General features: G+C 45.3%; 1 protein-coding gene across 9 annotated transcripts in view; it reads right to left on the reverse strand.

Moving 5' to 3' along the window:
* Positions 1-7418: 7418 nt before the first annotated feature.
* HUWE1 (HECT, UBA and WWE domain containing E3 ubiquitin protein ligase 1) overlaps positions 7419-19732 on the reverse strand; it is a 144903-nt gene continuing 132589 nt past the window's right edge. For 8 of the 9 annotated variants that reach the window (XM_082609743.1, XM_082609742.1, XM_082609746.1 and 5 more), the window contains 16 exons: positions 19058-19176; positions 18789-18945; positions 17431-17563; positions 16964-17166; positions 16238-16365; positions 14837-14933; positions 13597-13752; positions 12943-13188; positions 12548-12665; positions 11774-11914; positions 10530-10817; positions 10304-10409; positions 9553-9670; positions 9072-9253; positions 8594-8784; positions 7419-8047 (listed from right to left, as the gene is read on the reverse strand). In XM_082609743.1, coding sequence (XP_082465869.1) covers positions 7945-8047; positions 8594-8784; positions 9072-9253; positions 9553-9670; positions 10304-10409; positions 10530-10817; positions 11774-11914; positions 12548-12665; positions 12943-13188; positions 13597-13752; positions 14837-14933; positions 16238-16365; positions 16964-17166; positions 17431-17563; positions 18789-18945; positions 19058-19176 — 2486 coding nt within the window. In that variant the 3' untranslated portion in view covers positions 7419-7944. The remainder of the gene's footprint in view (positions 8048-8593; positions 8785-9071; positions 9254-9552; positions 9671-10303; positions 10410-10529; positions 10818-11773; positions 11915-12547; positions 12666-12942; positions 13189-13596; positions 13753-14836; positions 14934-16237; positions 16366-16963; positions 17167-17430; positions 17564-18788; positions 18946-19057; positions 19177-19732) is intronic. The other variant, XM_082609744.1, reaches the window with a different exon arrangement.

Below are 19732 nucleotides of genomic sequence, written 5' to 3' on the forward strand. Positions count from 1 at the left end.
ATGGACAGAACCTAGACTTTTGGTGGTGAGCATGCTCTAGGGTATACAGAAGGTAAATTGTAATGTTGTACACATGAAAATTATATAATGTTATAAACCAATGTTACTTCAAAAAAAAAGAGAGGAGTAGACAGTTGTGGGGATCCTTTCACAATGTATATAGATATAAAATCATCATATTGTACACTTTAAATACATTACAATTTTATTTGTCAATTATACCTCAATAAAGCTGGAAAACCCCCCACAGATACATGAGTTTTTAACAAAATCCGAGCAAATCAAATCCAACACAATATATGAAAAAGATAATACATAATGACCAAGTGGGTTTTAATCCCAGGAATACAAGGTTGGCTTAGCACTTGAAAACCAATCAATGTAATTCACCATATTAATGAACTAATAAAGAAAAACCATATGATCATCTTGATTGATGCCAGTAAAGCATTTGACAAAATCCAACATCCATTTCTGATAAAATAAAATAAAAAAGAAACAATAAACAATCTCTTAGAAATTTAGGAATTTGGGGGCTTCTTTAATCTGATAAAGGGCACCTACATAAAAACTACAGCTAATTTCATTCATTTTTTTTTTTTTTTTTTTGGCCACTCCGCATGGCTTGCAGGATCTTAGTTCCCTGACCAGGGATTAAACTTGGGGCCATGGCAGTGAAAACGCCGAGTCCTAACCACTGGACCACCAGAGAACTCCCTCATTCTTTTTTTTTAATTGAAATATAGTTGATTTACAATGTGTTAACTTCTGCTGTACAGCAAAGTGATTCAGTTATATATATATATATATTCTTTTTTTAATATTCTTTTCCATCATGGTTTATCACAGAATATTGAATATAGTTCTCTAGGCTATACAGTAGGACCTTGTTTATCCATTCTATATATATAATAGTTTGCATCTGCTAATCCCAAACTCCCAATCCATCCCTCCACCTTGGCAACCACAAGTCTGTTCTCTATGTCTGTAAGCCTGTTTCTGTTTCATAGATAAGTTCATTTGTGTCATATTTTAGATTCCACATATAAGTAATATCATATGGATGGGATGCTTTAATCCTTTCTTCCTTCCTCTCTTCCTCCCTCCCTCCCTCCCTTCTTTCCTTCCTTCCCTCCTTCCCTCCTTCTCTTCCTGATGCCCGCATACCTGGGGCTTTGGCTCTGGCCGAGTCCATGGGGCCAGGCCCTCAGGCTGCTCTCCCACTAGATGGTAGGCTGTTTAATTTTAATTTTAATTTTAAACTGTATTGGAGTATAGTTGATTAATAGTGTTGTGTTAGTTTCAGGTGTACAGCAAAGTGATTCAGTTATACATATACATGTATATATATTTTTTCAAATTCTTTTCCCATTTAGGTTATTACAGAATATTGAGCAGAGCTCCTTGTGTTATACAGTAGGTCCTTGTAGGCTAGGCTGCGGGATCTCAGTTCCCTGACCAGGGATCGAACCTGGGCCCGTGCAGTGAGAGCACCAAGTCTTAACCACTGGACCGCCAGGGAATTCCCTAGGCTGTGTATTTTTTTTTAAAGATATATTTATTATTTGTTTTAATTTATTTATTTTTGGCTGCATCGGGTCTTAGTTGCAGCATGTGGGATTTTCTTTGAGGCATGCGGGATCTTTCATTGGGGCACAAGGACTCTACATTGTGGAGTGCAGGCTTCTCTCTAGTTGTGGCATGCAGGTTGTCTCTCTCTAGTTGTGGTGTGCAGGCTCCAGGGTGCGTGGGCTCTGTAGCTTGCGGCACGCAGCCTCTAGCTGAGGCGCGCGAGCTCAGTAGTTGTGGCCTGCGGGCTTAGTTGCCCCGTGGCATGTGGGATCTTAGTTCCCCGACCAGGGATTGAACCTGCATCCCTTGCATTGCAAGGCGGATTCTTTACCACTGGACCACCAGGGAAGTCCCAAGGCTGTTTATTTATTTATTTTTATTTATTTATATATTTTTAACGTCTTTATTGGAGTATAATTGCTTTACAATGGTGTGTTAGTTTCTGCTTTATAACAAAGTGGATCAGTTATACATATACGTATGTTCCCATATCTCTTCCCTCTTGCGTCTCCCTCCCTCCCACCCTCCCTATCCCATCCCTCTAGGTGGTCACAAAGCACCGAGCTGAGCTGATTGCCCTGTGCTATGTGGCTGCTTCCCACTAGCTATCTATTTTACGTTTGGTAGTGTATATATGTCCATGCCACTCTCTCACTTCGTCCCACCTTACCCTTCCCCCTCCCCGTATCCTCAAGTCCATTCTCTACATCTGCGTCTTTATTCCTGTCGTGCCCCTAGGTTCTTCAGAACCATTGTTTTTTTTTTTTAGATTCCATATATATGTGTTAGCGTTCGGTATTTGTTTTTCTCTTTCTGACTTACTTCACTCTGTATGACAGTCTCTAGGCCCATCCACCTCACTACAAATAACTCAATTTCGTTTCTTTTTATGGCTAATATTCCATTGTATATATGTGCCACATCTTCTTTATCCATTCATCTGTTGATGGACATTTAGGTTGCTTCCATGTCCTGGCTATTGTAAATAGTGCTGCAATGAACATTGGGGTGCATGTATCCTTTTGAATTATGGTTTTCTCTGGGTACATGCCCAGTAGTGGGATTGCTGGGTTATATGGTAGTTCTATTTTTAGGTTTTTAAGGAACCTCCATACTGTTCTCTATAGTGGCTGTATCAATTTACATTCCCACCAACAGTGCAAGAAGGTTCCCTTTTCTCCACACCCTCTCCAGCATTCATTGTTTGTAGATTTAAACAAAATGTTTTTATTTATTTTTGGCTGTGTCAGGCCTTAGTTGCGGCACACAGGATCTTTGTTGAGGCATGTGGGATCTTTCATTGCAGCACGCGGGCTTCTCTCTAATTGCGGCGTACAGGTTTTCTCTTCTCTAGTTGTGGCGTGCAGGCTCCAGAGCAGGTGGGCTCTGTAGTTTGTGGCACGCAGGCTCTCTAGCTGAGGCTCACGAGCTCAGTAGTTGTGGTGGGTGGGCTTATTTGCTGCGAGGCATGTGGGATCTTAGTTCCCTGAACAGGGATTGAACCCACATCCCCTGCATTGCAAGGTAGATTCTTTACCACTGGACCACCAGGGAAGTCCCTGTTTGTAGATTTTTTTTATTATTTATTTATTAATTTTAATAAATTTATTTATTTATCTTTGGCTGCGTTGGGTCTTCGTTGCTGCGTGCAGGCTTTCTCTAATTGCGGTGAGTGGGGGCTACTCTTTGTTGTGGTGCGCAGGCTGCTCATTGTGGTGGCTTCTCTTGTTGTGGAGCACGGGCTCTAGGCACGCGGGCTTCAGTAGTTGTGGCACACAGGCTCAGTAGTTGTGGCTCGCGGGCTCTAGATAACAGGCTCAGTAGTTGTGGCGCACAGGCTTCATTGCTCCACGGCATATGGGATCTTCCTAGAGCAGGGATCGAACCCGTGTCCCCTGCATTGGCCGGCAGATTCTTAACCAGTGAGCCACCAAGGTAAGTTCCTGTAGATTTTTTTTTTTTTTTTTTTTTTTTTTTTTTTTTTTTTGCTGTACGCGGGCCTCTCACTGCCGTGGCCTCTCCCGTTGCGGAGCACAGGCTCCGGACGCACACGCTCAGCGGCCATGGCTCACGGGCCCAGCCGCTCCGCGGCATATGGGATCCTCCCAGACCGGGGCACGAACCCGTATCCCCTGCATCGGCAGGCGGACTCTCAACCACTGCGCCACCAGGGAGGCCCTCCTGTAGATTTTTTAATGATGGCCATTCTGACCTGTGTTAGGTGATACCTCATTGTAGTTTTGATTTGCATTTCTGTAATAGTGATGTTGAGCATCTTTTCATGTGTTTGTTGGCCATCTGTCATTTGTGTTTCTTCTTTTCTGAATTGCCTTTTCATGTCCTTGGATGTTTTTCTGTTGGGGAGTTTGTCTCTTAGTGATTTGTAAATAAAAATATATATATACAGTAAGGATTAACCCATTGCCTGTTAGAGATGTATTTTTTCCTAGATTGCCGTTGCTTTTTAATTCTTCTCGTGGTGTTGCCAATGTTTTAGTAGTCGAATATATCAGTCTTTTCCATTATAATGTCTTTTGTAGTTTTTAGTGTTAGATTTTCCATATCCCAGATCACTTGTTATTTGCCCCCAAAAATAAGTTCACGTTTTTCACACTTGAATCTTCCATTTGGAATTTATGTAGTGTGAATTGCAGAGCAAACTTTCTATTTCTCCCCCTTCCAATACTTAGGCAAGTTTCCCAAACTTAATAACACTGACAAAGCTATTCCTTCCCCAACTGGCTCTTGGTGCTTCATTTTCTCTTTACAGTAGACCACAGCACACTGAATAGTCATGGCTTGAAGCCATTCTCTGTCAGGTCTGCTCATTTCAGCTTCCACCTTGCTTAGCATGTCTGTTTCCCAAAGTCTCAAGGCCAGCTATACTTGCAAATGAAGACAGTAAGCCTGTTCATTTATTTGCCTCTTTTTATGTTTATGCTTCTCACAAGAGTTTTGTAGCATCCTTCTTCACATGGATCCCAAACACTGCTTCTTAAGATTATTCCTAGGTATTTTATGTTACTGTTGTGAAGGGAATCTATTTCCTGTTATTTTCTAACTGGTCATTGCTTGTATTTGAGAAAATGTTTAATCTTGCTACCCCTGCCTATCGAGTCTTTGTGTATCCATTGCTCCCTGAACTTTCCCAACACCTAACCCCTTCCCTTCAGTGAGTTTTTGGAAAGCAGTGACTTCTCAGTGTTGTCAGTACATGGTAAGCGCTCAGTAAAAATGTTTATGTTGGGTAATAATTGTTTCTCCAGCCCAGACATATTATGTTTCATAAGTATAGAGCCATACATCCCAGTTTATCTGGGTTTGTTTGCACTTGTGGCCCAGCGTAATTTTTTTTTTTTGGTGGCTGTGCCATGTGGCATGTAGGAATCTTAGTTCCCTGACCAGGGATGGAACCCGCGCCCCCTGCAATGGAAGCATGGAGTACTAACCACTGGACCACCAGGGAAGTCCCACGGCATAATTAATAACACCCTTTTTATTTTAAAATTTGCCCAACTTTGGATGATAAGTTATATGGTCACCCTAATTATAAGAAAAGGGGACTATTTTAATAAGGAGATAACCAGTAGTAATTGTAACTCACACATCAGTGGAGGGAATTATTAGGGGGCAAAAAGAGACATGTTTAATCATATCATGAAAGCAGCTATTAATTAGCCTTCACGTAGAATTAGGCCTGTTATTGACTTCCCTGATACCTGCCTCAAATGCATTTGTCCATCTCAAAAAACATACTTTGAAATATCTCAGGTGTAGAAAAGTTATAAAGTATTATAGTATTATAAGAAATACTTATGTACCCAGCACCACCCAGCTTAAGAAATAAAACATTTAATTTAAGCCCTCTGGGGTAATGTACCTCTTCCCAACTGCATCCCCTTTTGTCCCCCATAGCTTATCCTGAACAGCGTGCAGTACTGTCATACTTATGCACGGGCTTCCATATTCATACATGTGGATGTGGTTTTTCATGTTCTTGGTACACACGTATGTAGTATTGTTTTGCAATTTTTAAACAGGCAGGTCTCATACATTTTTGCTTATCTTTGAGATTGTGTATGCTGATATATGCAATGGATATTTTTACTATTGTATAGGATTTCTTTATATTAATTTATCAGATTATACTTGTTGGACAATAAATGTTTACACGGATGTTTTGTTCATTATAACCAGGCCTCTTGCTGGACTCACTTAAGCTCTAGTAACTTTTGATTCTCTTGGTTTAGCAAAATGGTTTTTCTTCAACAGCTATACCTTGTTTCCTGCTTTATGGAAATGGCTAGAACTTGCAGAACAGTGTTAATGGTGATAATTGACCACTTTATGCTTGCAGTGTGATGTTGACTGTTGGTCTGATGCTACCTTATCAAGGTAGTATCTTTACAAGTTACCAGGAATAGTTACTGTTGGCAAATGCCTTGCATCTACTGTCAAAAGGTTTTTCTCTTTTGACATTGAGGTGATGAATATCCCAAAGGCAAATCATACTCAGTCACATTAGGTTTTTGTGGTATGCCATTGAGTTAGATTCATTTATTTCCTTCAGGATTATTCCATCTGTACTCTGAACTTCCACACCCGACTCCCAACCCTTGCACCCCTTTCAAATTTAAATGACCAGAGCTTTATTCTTTGATTTTTCAAAGAACCGGTTCTTAAGTGTATTGATCAATTCTACTATATTTCTGCTTATTTGTTCCTTTTATTTTAAAGCCTTGGTGGACTCCTAGCCTCATCTCAGGCCACTATCCTTTGCTCAAGCCTTGCCCTATCAACTGGACTCTTGCTGCCTTGAGCTAGATTACCCTGTTCTTCTTAATCTTCACTCTCACACAGACTTATAATTCAACCCAAATGCCACTGACGATAGAAAGCCTTTCCTGATCTCCCAGGCTAGACCAGGTACTTCTGCTGGGCACCCAGACCCCCTTCAGAACTGATCTGTCTCCACCCCTTGACTAGAAGCTCAATAGGAGGGACAGGGTTGATTCATCTGTCTTCTCAGTGGTCAGGAGGGCCAGGAACAGACAAGTGTGAACATTGGAAGAAAAAAAAAAGATTAGCAGCCATTTGCATCAGGACCAAGGGATCAGGTTAAGGACAGACACACCACTGCTTTCCTAGATCCACACTTTGGGACATGGTCAAGGGGAAAATCTCTAAGAAGTAGAGCCTTGGAGAATGAGAAAAACCACACAAAGCAAGTACCACTTGAGGTTATTTTTCTAACTAAACTTTTATTACTTTTTTCTTTGAAGGCTGGAACCATCAAAGTCCTTAGATCAACTTTAAGTGCTGGATGGAGTAAAAAAACCACAGAAGACTGTTGGGCGATCTGTGAACACACTGGCAAACGAACAGATGACAAAACAAAACCAAAAAGGATGGAAAGACTGTTCTGAGGAGCTAGTCAAATTATTTGCTTATTAAAATTTGTTAGAAATAAACTAAAACATTAATAAATGAAATCAAAATTTTAAACTGAGCTCCAGGCTTGAAACTGTTATAAAGGCTCAGGAAATAGAAACTTCGGTTGGGCTGAGTGAATTCTCTTACAATCTGCTGGTTTGTTCCCCTAGAGCAAGGCGATGCTTTGTCCTTGGCTGCAATCTCTAACACCATCACCACCCCCAAGTGCAGATCCCATTCTGAAAAAGAGCCCCCCAGTTCCTGATGACTCTGAAGGAGGAGGATGCACCCGTGTGGTGACAGAGATGGCTTTCTGGAGAGTCCATTGGATTTCTTCTCCAGCCATCTCGCATGTGCTCAAGAGGTGTTTATTTCTTTTTAAACTTGAAAGAAACTCCATTGTGAAAAGTGAGTTATGAAGAGTGCTCTTTATTTGAAACCTCCACAACACAGACGCCAATCTTGTCTCGCATTGAATCATTAGCTGTGCACATCAACACATTCCAAGCACAAATTAAGAAATGCAAACAGAACAAAAAAATATATATATATATAATTTTTTTCCCCTATCCAAAGGTTTCAAGTCTCAATGCAGCAAATCCTTCTGAACACAGAATCTGAGGAGCACACTGTTCAAACAGTTGGGACAAACGGGTCCCTGTAAAGGCTATTGCCTTTTTAATACGTGGGGCGAGGGATCATGGACGGCATGGAACGGGGAGAGGTGAGGAAAAGGGAGCGGGGAGAGAGAATGAGCAGGAAAGGGGGAACGGGTATGCGCTGGGGAAGATGGGGCAGCTGGGACACACACATGGTGAGTTGGTGGATTTTCACTTATTGGTTTTTGACATTTTCTTTCTGGTTCTTTTTTGTTTTCATTTCCCCCCTTCCCAGGTCCAACAATGGTAGAAAAACCCCACAGTGGTGGGCGGGGCCTTATTAGGCCAGCCCAAAGCCTTCAGAGCACTCCTGGATGGCCAATAGTAGCATGTGGCGGAGCTTCTCAAAGCTCTCATAGGCAGGCAGGTCCAGCTGATTAAAACTAGGGAAAGAAGAAAGATCAATTCGTGACAAAAGATGATAACCAAATCCGTGTTCCCATGGTGCCCACTTGACTTCTGCTTGTAGACTCCCAATCCTGTCCTAGCCTTGTCTGCCCTCCTCTAATCTGGCCCCAATACTGGCCACCAGGCACCTAAAACATAATCTGACCCTGTCACTCCTCCTTAAACACCATGGCCCTACATGAAAGCTCCAAGGAGGCATTCAGGGTCACTGGTCACCCCTGCCGTTCTTTAGCATTCTGCTCCCTGCAACTCCTTGCTCTGGCTACGTTGAGCCCTGGAATACACCTTGTTCTCACATGGCAGTGTTCACCTGCAATGTCACCCCAGCCCCACTGTGAATCTGGGCCAGCTTGTCATCTCAAATATCATCTTCTCCACAAAAACCACCAAATTGTGAGTTACCCCAGGTCCGGGGTACCCGGGGCCAGATTTGCGCTCCTGACCACGGGTAGGGGCCTAGAAGTAGCAAATACGCAAATTCAATCTAAATGCTGAAAAGGAGAACAAACCCTTCCTCTTACCATGTGTGAGCTGAAGGCAGGCGGTCTGTGGACCTGTCATCTCGATGGATCTGAAACTTCTGAATGCCATTCATGCCTTCAAGGGCAGCAAAACCTTGCAGGGGCACCTTGGAAGTACCCGTGACAAACTGGAGGAACTTGGCACGGTCAGCTTGATCGAAAGAACGCAATGCTCTCCAGAACCACTGGATCTACAGGAATGAACACAAGAAGCCAGTGTTAGGTAGAGAGTTCTTGGAAGAAAGGGGGATGGGATTTGGAATGTTAGGCAAGTCCCTTCTGTGAGACAGGTTTCAGTTCCTCCATTCACAAGATGAGCAAGGAGATCACCTGAAAACTGAAACTCCAGAAGAGTGAAGAGTTAGGTACAGGTAAGCTGTCACTCAAAACTCCCTTCCCCTAAGAGTACTGGTTTACTTGGTGTCATATAAACTAACACTGCTTAAGGATACAGGGAGGGATGCCAGCAGCAACTCACCTGAATAGAGTTGGACTGGTACTTGTGGTATTCAGTGTTGGATTTCAAATCGTCAATGTCGATTGTGGGCAGTCCTGATATGAGCAGCTCTAACTCCTGCTCAGTGAAGATGGAAATGAGGCGCTTTGGAATGATCTCATAGAAACCTTCTAAGAAAGCCGCCAGCTGTTTGCGGATGGCTCCTGGGGAGAGAACCAACAAGCCACGTGGCATCTGAACTCATACAACTGTTAGAGGTCAGAGATCCCCAATCTGGCAGGATGCTGACTGATCTGCCTACCTCACCTACCACTCTTGTTTCTAGGCTCCCATATGAGGGTGGATGAAGGGAAATATTTTTTGGTCAGGTTTTTGGACTCCTTTTATGCAAGGCATTTGTGGCTGGCATAGGGGAAGAGAAGAAACAATGTCTGTGAAATGAGTGAGGCCTGACCTTGCCCCATACTGAGCAACTAGGGGGTCTAACGGACATTTCCCCTACCTGTCATTCTCATCTGGCACACCAGGTGTACATACTCCTTCTTATTCTCCTCTGTTACCAAGATGTTGGCCCCATTGGGTTTGAGGTCACGAACTTCACACACTCCAAACTCTTGGACCTAGAATACCCAAAACCAATAATATGAATCAGGCTTGGTCTAGGATGGAACTTACATAGATACCTGGAAACACACCCTAAACTCTTTGCTGTATCCTGGGCAAGGAGATGAAGCAAGGTCATAAAAAACAGTGACTTTTCTCATGAGCCCATAAACCCCTAATAGGGAAAGGCCAAGGGCTTGGTCCTAAAACATACAGAAACTATCAATAGTAAAAGGGAAAAGGGCATGGATAACGTACATAATGTAACACAACAGAATCTTTATGGAAAGCAATTTGGGGGAAGAGTAACCTTGAAATTGTTTTGTTTTTCATTTATGTCTATTTGTACAATTTTTCTAGAGTGAACTGCCTTTGGGAATGAAGAATAATGTACTAGAGCACTTTTTCAAAACATAGAGGAAACCAGGAAACAGCCTGGATTGTTTTTACAAATTCTGTTTTTTCTGTTTGTGCCATCTCATGCAAATACCCACTGCTCTCTGCCAGATGGGGAACGGGGAATGGGACTTAAGACATCAAGATGCTTCCTTAGAAGCATTAGAGATTATCCAATGCCAGTTCAAGGACAACCCCATAATGGGTTTCCTAGACTAGCTGGGATGTGCCATGGTCAGGATCTCCTGACCTACCTCAGTGCTGAAGGTGAGGTCGTAGCCTAGTGTGGAGACATCATTTTCCAGCAGATAAACCAGGCCCTGGTAGAAGTGGTAATCTTCGCTCTCCATATCTGTATATCTAGATAAACAAAATTAGGGCCATGGGTTGGGGTGGAGAGGTAGCCTAGTGATGGGACACAAGAAAAGGGACCAGATTTCCAGGACTGAAGACAGTCCCAGGTTTGTGCCACATCCTCACCTGACAGACTTGCCCAAGATGTGTTTGTAGAAGGACCGAGTAAAGTAGCACTCCAGGAGGCGGTTGTCATATACAGCTTTGGCCACGATGCGTCCGACAAACTTGAAGTAGCTAAGGTGGTTGGGGTTGCAGTGGGAAGACGGATTGATGGTGTACGTGACCCGATCACCAGGTGAGGTACGGAACAAGGCATACATAGGGTTAAACATCTCCCGAGAGATGATCATATACCACTCCCGCAGGAGCCCTCCAGCATCCTGCCCTTCTTCTCCTTCAAACACTATATACCTGTATAAGAGAGCAGAAACAGGGATGTGCAGAAAGCCCAGGACAAATCCATTCTTTTGCACAGCATGACCTGAGTGAGTGATTGTGAAGAAGTAGCTGGGGAGTGCAGGGTCAGAGGACAGTGGTAAATGCAGAGTGCCAGGAGAGCCCAGAGGAGTGGTGGGGATCTGGAAGAGATGTCCCGAAGTATCAGTAAAGCCTCACCCATATTCCAGAAAACAATAATAGGAAAGGTATAAAGGCCTAATAAGAAAGTAGGGAGGAATCATCAAGTGGCATCAAAGAGACCTGAGCTCAGAGTCCGACGTCTGTAAGGATTTGGTGGTGGAGGAGTAGGGTTCAGTCTGTTTTGGAAGCCTCTCTGACTTCCTGTGTGACTACATGGATAGTGAGCCCATGCCATAAGGGAAGGGAGGAATCAAGTTCCTGAGTTCAGGAGGATCAAACTACATCAATAGGTCTATCATCTCAATGGCTCCCATGACACGTGGTACTGCAAACTGCCAATCTCCTCTAGGTGGCGCCAGAATCACTAATGAGGGATTACCAATTTGGTGGGGAGCCACTCTTGCAAGTACGGTCTCCCTCAACCCAGGGTACCATTTGCTCAGCAGGGTTCCCGTTCCTAGTGTAACAACGGAGGAAGCTCTCTTTGCGAAGCCATCAGGTGTACCTTTGTAAATGCGAAAGACTCTCCAGTCTGTATAGGAATTGTTGGATAGCTCAGCCCAAGGCCCAGGTGGCCAGCAGAAGACCAGTCTCATGAGACTGGGTGGAGAAGACGGGTGATAGTTCAGTGAGATTATCTAAGCTGGATTCCTCTTAGGAATTCCTACTGGGGAGGGCAGCACCTCCCTAAGTTCCCCTACACACTTGGGCCCCAAGTAAGCCTTCACTACCACGTAGGGAGGGTCCCAACCCCCCCATCCTGTTTATTCTCTGCTCTGGGCTCTTACAATCGATTCTTCATTTCTTCAGGGGATTTCCGGTGCAGCTCACGATAGGAGTCTTCAAACACATGGTCACGGCGGACGTGCACAGCCATGTCTTCTTTCCGGAGCCCCTCGTCCAAACGCTCCAGCTCTTGGCGGAAATATCTTGGGAGGTAGGAAAGGAAGGAAAATAAGATTAGGGGTGGCAGAGTAAACTTTTGTTTGCCTGATTAGGATGAAGATCCGCAGTGATGTTCCCCCCATCCTCCAGACCCTCTGATCCTTCCAGTGTTTGGGAGAGGCAGGTCATTCACTACCAACTCTAAATTTTTCCCATCTCCATCGAATAGGGGCCCACAGACATTATGGCATGGAATTTCTGCAATAAGCAGGTAAGCATGTGTAGGTGCACAGGAAGGAAGAGAAGAGTAAAAAATGACAGGAGTGTTGTGGAGGCTTGCCCCCCCCACGAGCCCTGCTGTGGCTACCTGCACCTCCTGTATTACCCCAAAGGAAGGACTGGGACTTTAGAAATCATGTGATTAAACAAAGGCATGCATTTCTCTGATGAAGAATGGAGACTGGGATGGAGAAGGCCAAGGAGTATTTAGGTACAATGATTGTCCGTGGCACAGACGAGTCTCTCCCCCACCCCCACCCCCCAGCATCCTTCTAAGGGCTGCCACCAAGGGAAACTTCTTTCCCTGAAAACATCATCCCAGGAGAAATTTTGGCTCCTTCCTGGGAGAGGAGATACCATTTAGAGAGTTCCCATCCCCCCAACACCAGGGCACATACTTGCGCTTGACATCAAAGTCGAGGACACGAATGTAGTCTACCAGGACAGCAAAAGGCCCGTCAGCGAGGTGGGTGGTGGACTGCCGTAGAATCTGGTTTAACACAGTGCGATGAGTCTCTGGGGGGGAGAAAGGACAGCAGGAATCAGCACATCATGGGTCTCAGAAGAATGAATGAAAGCCAACCAGCCAGCAATTCTCTCTTGTTTCAGGGGAAAAAAACGTAGTGTGGCACACAAGGACTTCCAGACCCAGTCCCTACCTCACTAGCCTCACTTTCCAACCCGCCCCCTCCGCCCCCCCCGCTGCAAATCAGCTAAGAACAAAATGTATGAATTGACCCTGTAAAAAAAAAATGAAGCCTTCTACATTTGGGGGCCTAAGAGTTGCCTGTACCTGCAAAGCGAAGAAACTTCTGTGTGTCAGGGGGCAGGCTTGATGAGATGTGCATAGACGAGGGCTCCCGGGAGAAGAATGGGTCAAGGGAGGAAGGAGTGGCTGGGGTTAAGGGGGCAGGGGAGAGTGGAGGAGGCTCGTCCTTGATGTGTGCCAGCTGGCTCTCACGGGTGTCTCGGACAGGAGGCTTGCTCTCCCGCTCTGTGGCATGGACCAGAAAGAAGGCCTCGACAGCAGGCTGTAGTACTGGAGGTAGGAACGATAGGATAGTGACAATTTACTTTATAAACTTCAACGTATAAAACTCTTCCCCCCTCATCATCAAATTTCAAAAGTACTACATGAAAAAGTAATGAAAACTTGCAGGAGAAATATAATGGTGCCACAGAGGAAGTCAGAGCTTCCAGAGAAAAATGGGATAGGCAACCAGTTATAAAGATTTCCCCGGTCTAAAAAGTAAAAGATACCAGCTACCAAAAGAGAAGGCTAATCTTTTTTCTGACAATGAAGTCAGAGAAAAAAAATCCTCTTCTTTGAACTCCTATTATGGAGATCTGACGGAGAGGAGTAATCTGGAAGGAAGAAAATTAAGCTGGCAGAAAGGGCCCTAGAGCAGATCAGTGGACCTGGGCCCTCCCTCAGACCACAACTCACCTAGCACCGCATGCTGGTCATGGGATTCCTCCAGTTCCTTTAGGCACTCTCCCAGCATGTCCCACAGCTCATCTAAGCTCAGTTGCTCGCTGAGCAGGGGTAACTCAGGTGGCCTCTCCTCCTTCTCCTTCTCCCCCTGTGGAGTTCCATCTGAGCCTAGAGGGCACAGAGAGGAGAGATTGGGAAGCCCCTGAGGTTTTTCCTTCATTCAGACCAAATGCACAGGCCATTAGACAGATCAAGTAGATCGGTCCACTGGCCACTGCGTAATTGAGTGACATGTGAAAGCAAGCTCTAGTCCTATACTAGATGGCATTTAAACTTAAACTGAATAAAATTAAATACAAGAAAAACTTTGTCTAGTTGCACTAGACACTTTTTCAAGTGCTCAATAGCTACATGTAGCTAACGGCTACTGCAAGAAAATTCTACCAGACAGCACTGGTCTTCTCATTGCCTTACTAGCTCCCAGAAAACCTATGGATTATTAAATGATTTAATATATTTTAAAAACTGGATGTCCTATGACAACATTATCCCACAGGAATGTGTTAAAAGGGTGCCTGGTGGTGCAGTGGTTGAGAGTCCGCCTGCCGATGCAGGGGACATGGGTTCGTGCCCCGGTCTGGGAAGATCCCACATGCCGCGGAGCGGCTGGGCCCGTGAGCCATGGCCGCTGGGCCTGCGCGTCCGGAGCCTGTGCTCCGCGGCGGGAGAGGCCACAACAGTGAGAGGCCCGCATGTCGCAAAAAAAAAAAAAAGGGTGCCAAAAAGCATTCTATATGAAATTAACCTTGAGAAATGCTGCAAGTAATAGCATCCACTGTGTGCCAGGTACTGCTCTAAATGCTATATATACACGTGTTAACTCAATCCTAACTATGAATATCCCTATTTTAAATGAGGAAACTGAAACAGAGAGGTTTGCCTTAGGTCCCAGAGATAGTAAATGGGGAGACAGACTCAAACGTATGCTATCTCCACACGATATCATCATAGTTTCTTGTTTCTTTACTACAGAAATTGCAATGTGTGCTATGAGTCTCCAATGAGGACCAGGTGGTGATGGTTAGTGATCTTAGTTGATTGGTACAGGCCTATCAACATACAGAAACCAGGGTTCACTTGAACAAACTGGAAAACACTGAGCTTATGTATGTTGGAAGCAGGGGATCCAGCAGCCATTCCATGAAGACTGGTTCTCCCTTTTGTTGGGCTGGAAATGGGAAGTAGTACTGACCAATGGACTGAGTATCTTGAGCACTGGGAGATGGCTGGTCCACATCCATGGGTGATTCCTCCCTTCGGACAGATGCCTCTGACTGGCTTGACTCCGACTGGATAAAAGGGAGACAAAGTCACATAAAGGGTGCAACTCTGCTTTCCTCAGGGACAGGCGAGAGGCTGTCCTACAATCTCTCACATACCATAAGCTTGGAAAGAAGCCTCCCATGTCTTCCCATATGGAAAGAAGTTTCCTTAGGTAGCTCTCCAGGACAAAAGAATGGCCTTCCCACCTCCTTTGCTGTCCTCCACCCTGAGCTAGCAAGCTTTTGCAAAGAGCTCCCTGGATGCCCCATTTGCCTCCACTCTATTCCAGGCCTGTGTCCAGTCAGGAACCATCCTCCTGGACTTCAAGACTTCTAGGGACAGTTTACACACGTATATATACCTATATATAAAACTCAGATGGGCAGAAGGTAGGTTTACTCTTTGTTCCTTTTTGCTCACAAAAGGGGAAATAACGGCAATGAATTAGTGCAATCTTTGATGGGTGGGATTGGCTTTTTTAAAAAGCCAACATCTGTCCTATCAGGTGTGGGAAAGAGACTGGGCAGAAAAAATACTCCAAAATGAGAGTTCTCTATTCTCCCTTTCTACTCTGCTGGAGCTACAGCCCTTAAATTCTAGGCTGTTCCCAGCATGCTCAATGAAATCACACTGTATAATAGTAATTACAGACAAATAAAAAACAGGCCTCGAGATATCCTTATTTCCCGGATCTTGGGAAGGCAACTTGCATGTTGTTACAAGGACAGGAAAACAATGAGTGCCACAGCGTATATACATGATGCCAGGCTTTTCCTACAGCCACTCTGTGCTGAGATCCCAACAATGAACTGGCTACCTAGGAACCTGAAAAGGCTTCCTCCTAAAAGTGCCCAAGTGCCTGGGTGCCCAAGGAGTATGGAGAATAGAGGCAGAGACCAGGGTGGAGGGATCAGCCATGGCCAGAAGAGGCTGTGTGGGATGTGTACCAAGCTTGGGGGACTTTCAAGGGCAGGATTCCTGACGTGTCTCTGAGGTACTTGCATTGTTCCATGAGACTGAAAAATCTTTTATCACGAACCCCCTCAGAACCCAGACACTTAGCATTATGCAGTTTGCAAAAGCGCCACTGTTGACTGGATAGCTGGGAGTGGGGAATGATGGCCAAGCTTTAAATCAAACCAAACCAAACCAAACCAATAAACAAACAGTAAAGAAAGCACCAAGAGAAAGTAACCCTGTTGTCCAGAAGCATTCATATAGCAAACTTAATGCAAAAGCATACAAGGTAAGGGCAATGAAACCCCACTGATGATGTGGTGGGGGAGGGAGGAGAGACAAATGAATGAGGGGCCACAGGCATCATGCTAACCGTTGCTGCTTGTTGCTGTCTCCGCGCCCTTTGACCCTCACGTACCATTTGTATAATGGCATCAGCCTCAGCCTCCAGCTGCCGAACAGCTGCCTGGATGCTGCTAGCTGAGCCTAAACCGGAAGAACCTGGGAGAAAGAAAAAAGAAGATGCAAACTGTAGAAAGAGAGAATGCTCAATATTCTCTCTCCCATCTCCTGGGCCACCACAGGGCACCTTGCTGAAGTCTTTGAGCTTTAAGCTCAGGAAGCCTCAGAATGCTCATCATCAGGCACTAAGAACTACCATTACAGATAAGGACAGGCGACATGGGGCTGGGCAGACGGATGGTGGCAGGTGAGAGAGTTCTGCGGGACAGGGGGAAAGATGTTGGATTTGGCATGCCACAGCTGAGGCAACATGGCTACAATATTTTAGCCAAGAGTGTTCAAGGAAGCAGAGAGGAGACAAACTCAGTGAGTTAAATCTTGTTCACCAAAAGATCTGTCCCCAATTGCCTTGCCAGATTTCCACTCCCCTTTAATTCCCACTTGCCCTAGTGAAATTTCCTATGTAGACGGCTTGAGTGAGATACAGAATGCAGCCACCAACATTTTAAGATAGGATCATCATTTTCCTTAGAAAAGATCAAACAGGAAGGAGACATGACATTAAGTCTTGCCCTCCAGGGTATCTTGTTTTTCCACCACCAACCCTGCCCCTCAACTGGACACCCCAGTTCCATACCTAGCCTGCCTGTCTGCTTGGCTTTCTTGTTAGCTCGGCGTGTGTCGTCCCGGAGCTGGATGATGACCTGCAGTACCCTCAAGAAGAACTTCTGGGTAGATGTCTTGGATGTCAACATGGACATAGAAGGCAACTGGAGCTCCCGGCCACCCAGAGGTCGCTTCTGAGATGCCACGATTACCACATTCTCAGCCATGTCGAACCTGGAGAGTGTAGAGGTGGCTTGCGCATACTGAGAGCATCAAAGCATCAACACCCAGAGCAGGTAGGGCTTTCTTGTGTCAAGCAGGGGGTAAGGAATCTCAGAAGAAAATCACACAAGTAGGAAAAATAGGGCCGAGTGTGTACAGGACAGAAACAAAATCTGTCCAGGGAAGAGGGAAAAAATAACCAGGAAGCCAGGAAGAGCCACTCTTCAGAATGTCCCTGATCCCAACCCCACAGCCAAATGGGCAGCTGCCACCTACCTGCTCTGCATTTTGCCTTTCAGCTTGGTGGTCTGTGGCTGCTCCTCAGGCAGGCCATCAGGGGAGAGGGTCTCACACTGGGCTCGCCGCTGCTGTTCCAGATTGTATTCCCGTAGTTCAGCCAGAAGGGTTCCTGGGCAGGCAGAGAAGCCAGCAAGTGTTCAGAGACTTCCTTAATGAAGCAGTGAAAAGCCAAACCTTTCCAAGAAAACCTCCTAGGTGCTTTGCTCAGCTGCACTGAACCTGGAGTGAGCAGAAATTTTGCTCTGTTCATTTTACTATGTGTGCTCACAGATCAACTAACTGCTCAGGGGCCACTGGTTTATCTGGCCTTGAGAATTTGCTGAATCTACAAGAAATACAGCTCAGTGCAGAGGGGAAAAAGTATCCTTTTTGAAGCCCGTATACCTCTCAAACTTCTTAGGTTTTTGTGGTAATCTCAGGCAAATTGCTTAACCTCTTTCCCAATTTGCTTACCCATCTTAATAATGGGGCTCATACTGCCTAACCTCACAAGGCTGCTTTGAGAATTAGGAGATAACTGTCTAGCAGAGTGCCTAGGATACTGCCTAACCTATGGATGTTGAATAAATGGTGGCAGTCAAGAAAGATCAGAGGCCTCTTTTGGAAGAACTCTGTAATTCTCATGCAACAAAGAACATCCTAGGTCACACAGTTTAATTGACTCTCATATCACCTCAGCTCCAGGGATGTTTGTGAGAAGGAGATAACTACACAGGTGGTTGAGATCTAGGGAGACCCGTGATTGGGATGGGGGGTGGGAGAGAGCAAAGAGAGTCTCTATGCTGAAAGCAAATCTGGCCCCACTCCTTGATTCAGTCACCCCATCACCTGGGTTTTAGTTTTCTTCTTGGTACAACAGGAAGACTGAAACTAGATAATTTGCAAGTATTCTTAGAATTTTTGTACCCTCAAAATTGCACAAAGGCAGAGAGTATTATTCTTTCAATTCCCGAGCCTAAATGTAGCATAGGTGCATCTCTGAGGTGGTGAACTGCCTCATCAGGCTCATCATAGGGCTCTTATGAGTGCCCAGGATGGAAAAGCAATGTTGGTCCTATGGGTGCTCACTTTCCTTCACTAAGCACCAATTACCAGCTGTGTGCCAGGGACTGGGAATGTAGAGAGAAGACCAGCCCTGCTCTCAGAGAACTGGGCAGAGGAAAACAGATGACAACCTAGTATTATCAGTGCTGTGACAGAAGAGCTCATGGGGCTGTGCTACAGATGCATAGAGGAGTTTGATTCAGCCTGGGGGTTCAGGGAAGGCTTCCATAAAGAGGTGACACTTAAGTGGAAGGTTTCAGAAAAACAGGGTGCTTTACTCCTATTATTACCTATCTGTTTACAAAGGGTATAACCCAGATGGCGGGCTCCATTCAGCAGCAGCTTCAAAACAGTGTCCCGGGTCCCAGGGTCCCCCCGAGAGAGCTGCAGTAACACATTGGCTGCATCCTCTAGGCCTTCTTCAGAACAAGAATGGGATGTCAACACCTGGGAAAAAGAAAGGAGATGGGGTGAGCCCCAACTTGAGAACTAAAATATTATCTACCCCAGTCAACTCTTTCTCCCCCAACCTTGGGAGGTCAGAAGAGCTTGGACTCACCTCCACAGAGAGCTGGAGCTGATTTTCAGTGAGGCCAGAGGATACCATCTTAAAGTCTGTGCTGCTGCCGATATCACCCACCTTCGCTGGAGATTTGCTGGCCTTAGTAGTAGTAGAAGCTTTGAGGAAACAGACAGAACACTGTAAGCCTCTGAAACTCACATGCCAGAGACTTAAGTGGCAGAGCCAATCGCTGCACTGCCCAGGGCTTCAAGATGGAAAAGTAGTGAAAATGAAGATCCACCCCACATAGCCAAATCCAAATGACTTGGGATACCAAGGACTCTTATGACTGTACCTTCTAAAGTGACAAAGAATCCCAGATATTTCTCGCAACTGTTCCCCTACCGTCAGAGGGCCCTCTGAAAGCCCCCCTTCCTTCAAAATCTGTTTCTTCAAATGAATCTTATTAGTGTGCCACAGGGCTCATTCCCTTCACTTCCTGCGGTGGCCTGGCTACTTGATTCTACCCTGATTCCCACTGTATCCTGCTTGCTCTTGAACTGCTTCCTCTGAGAACTGGCTCCCTCAACCAGGCTAGAAAGACTGGGGATTCTTTAAAGACAGGGACTTTCTCCCCCTCCTCCTTTTTTGAGCTTAGCCTAGGGGAAGCCACATTCAGTGGTCTCCACAGGAGTGGTGGAGGGGGGAGGGAGTGGAAGACGGAGAGAGAGA

Source organism: Mesoplodon mirus, assembly GCF_964341445.2.
Source record: "Mesoplodon mirus genome assembly, chromosome: X".
Lineage (NCBI taxonomy): Eukaryota > Metazoa > Chordata > Mammalia > Artiodactyla > Ziphiidae > Mesoplodon > Mesoplodon mirus.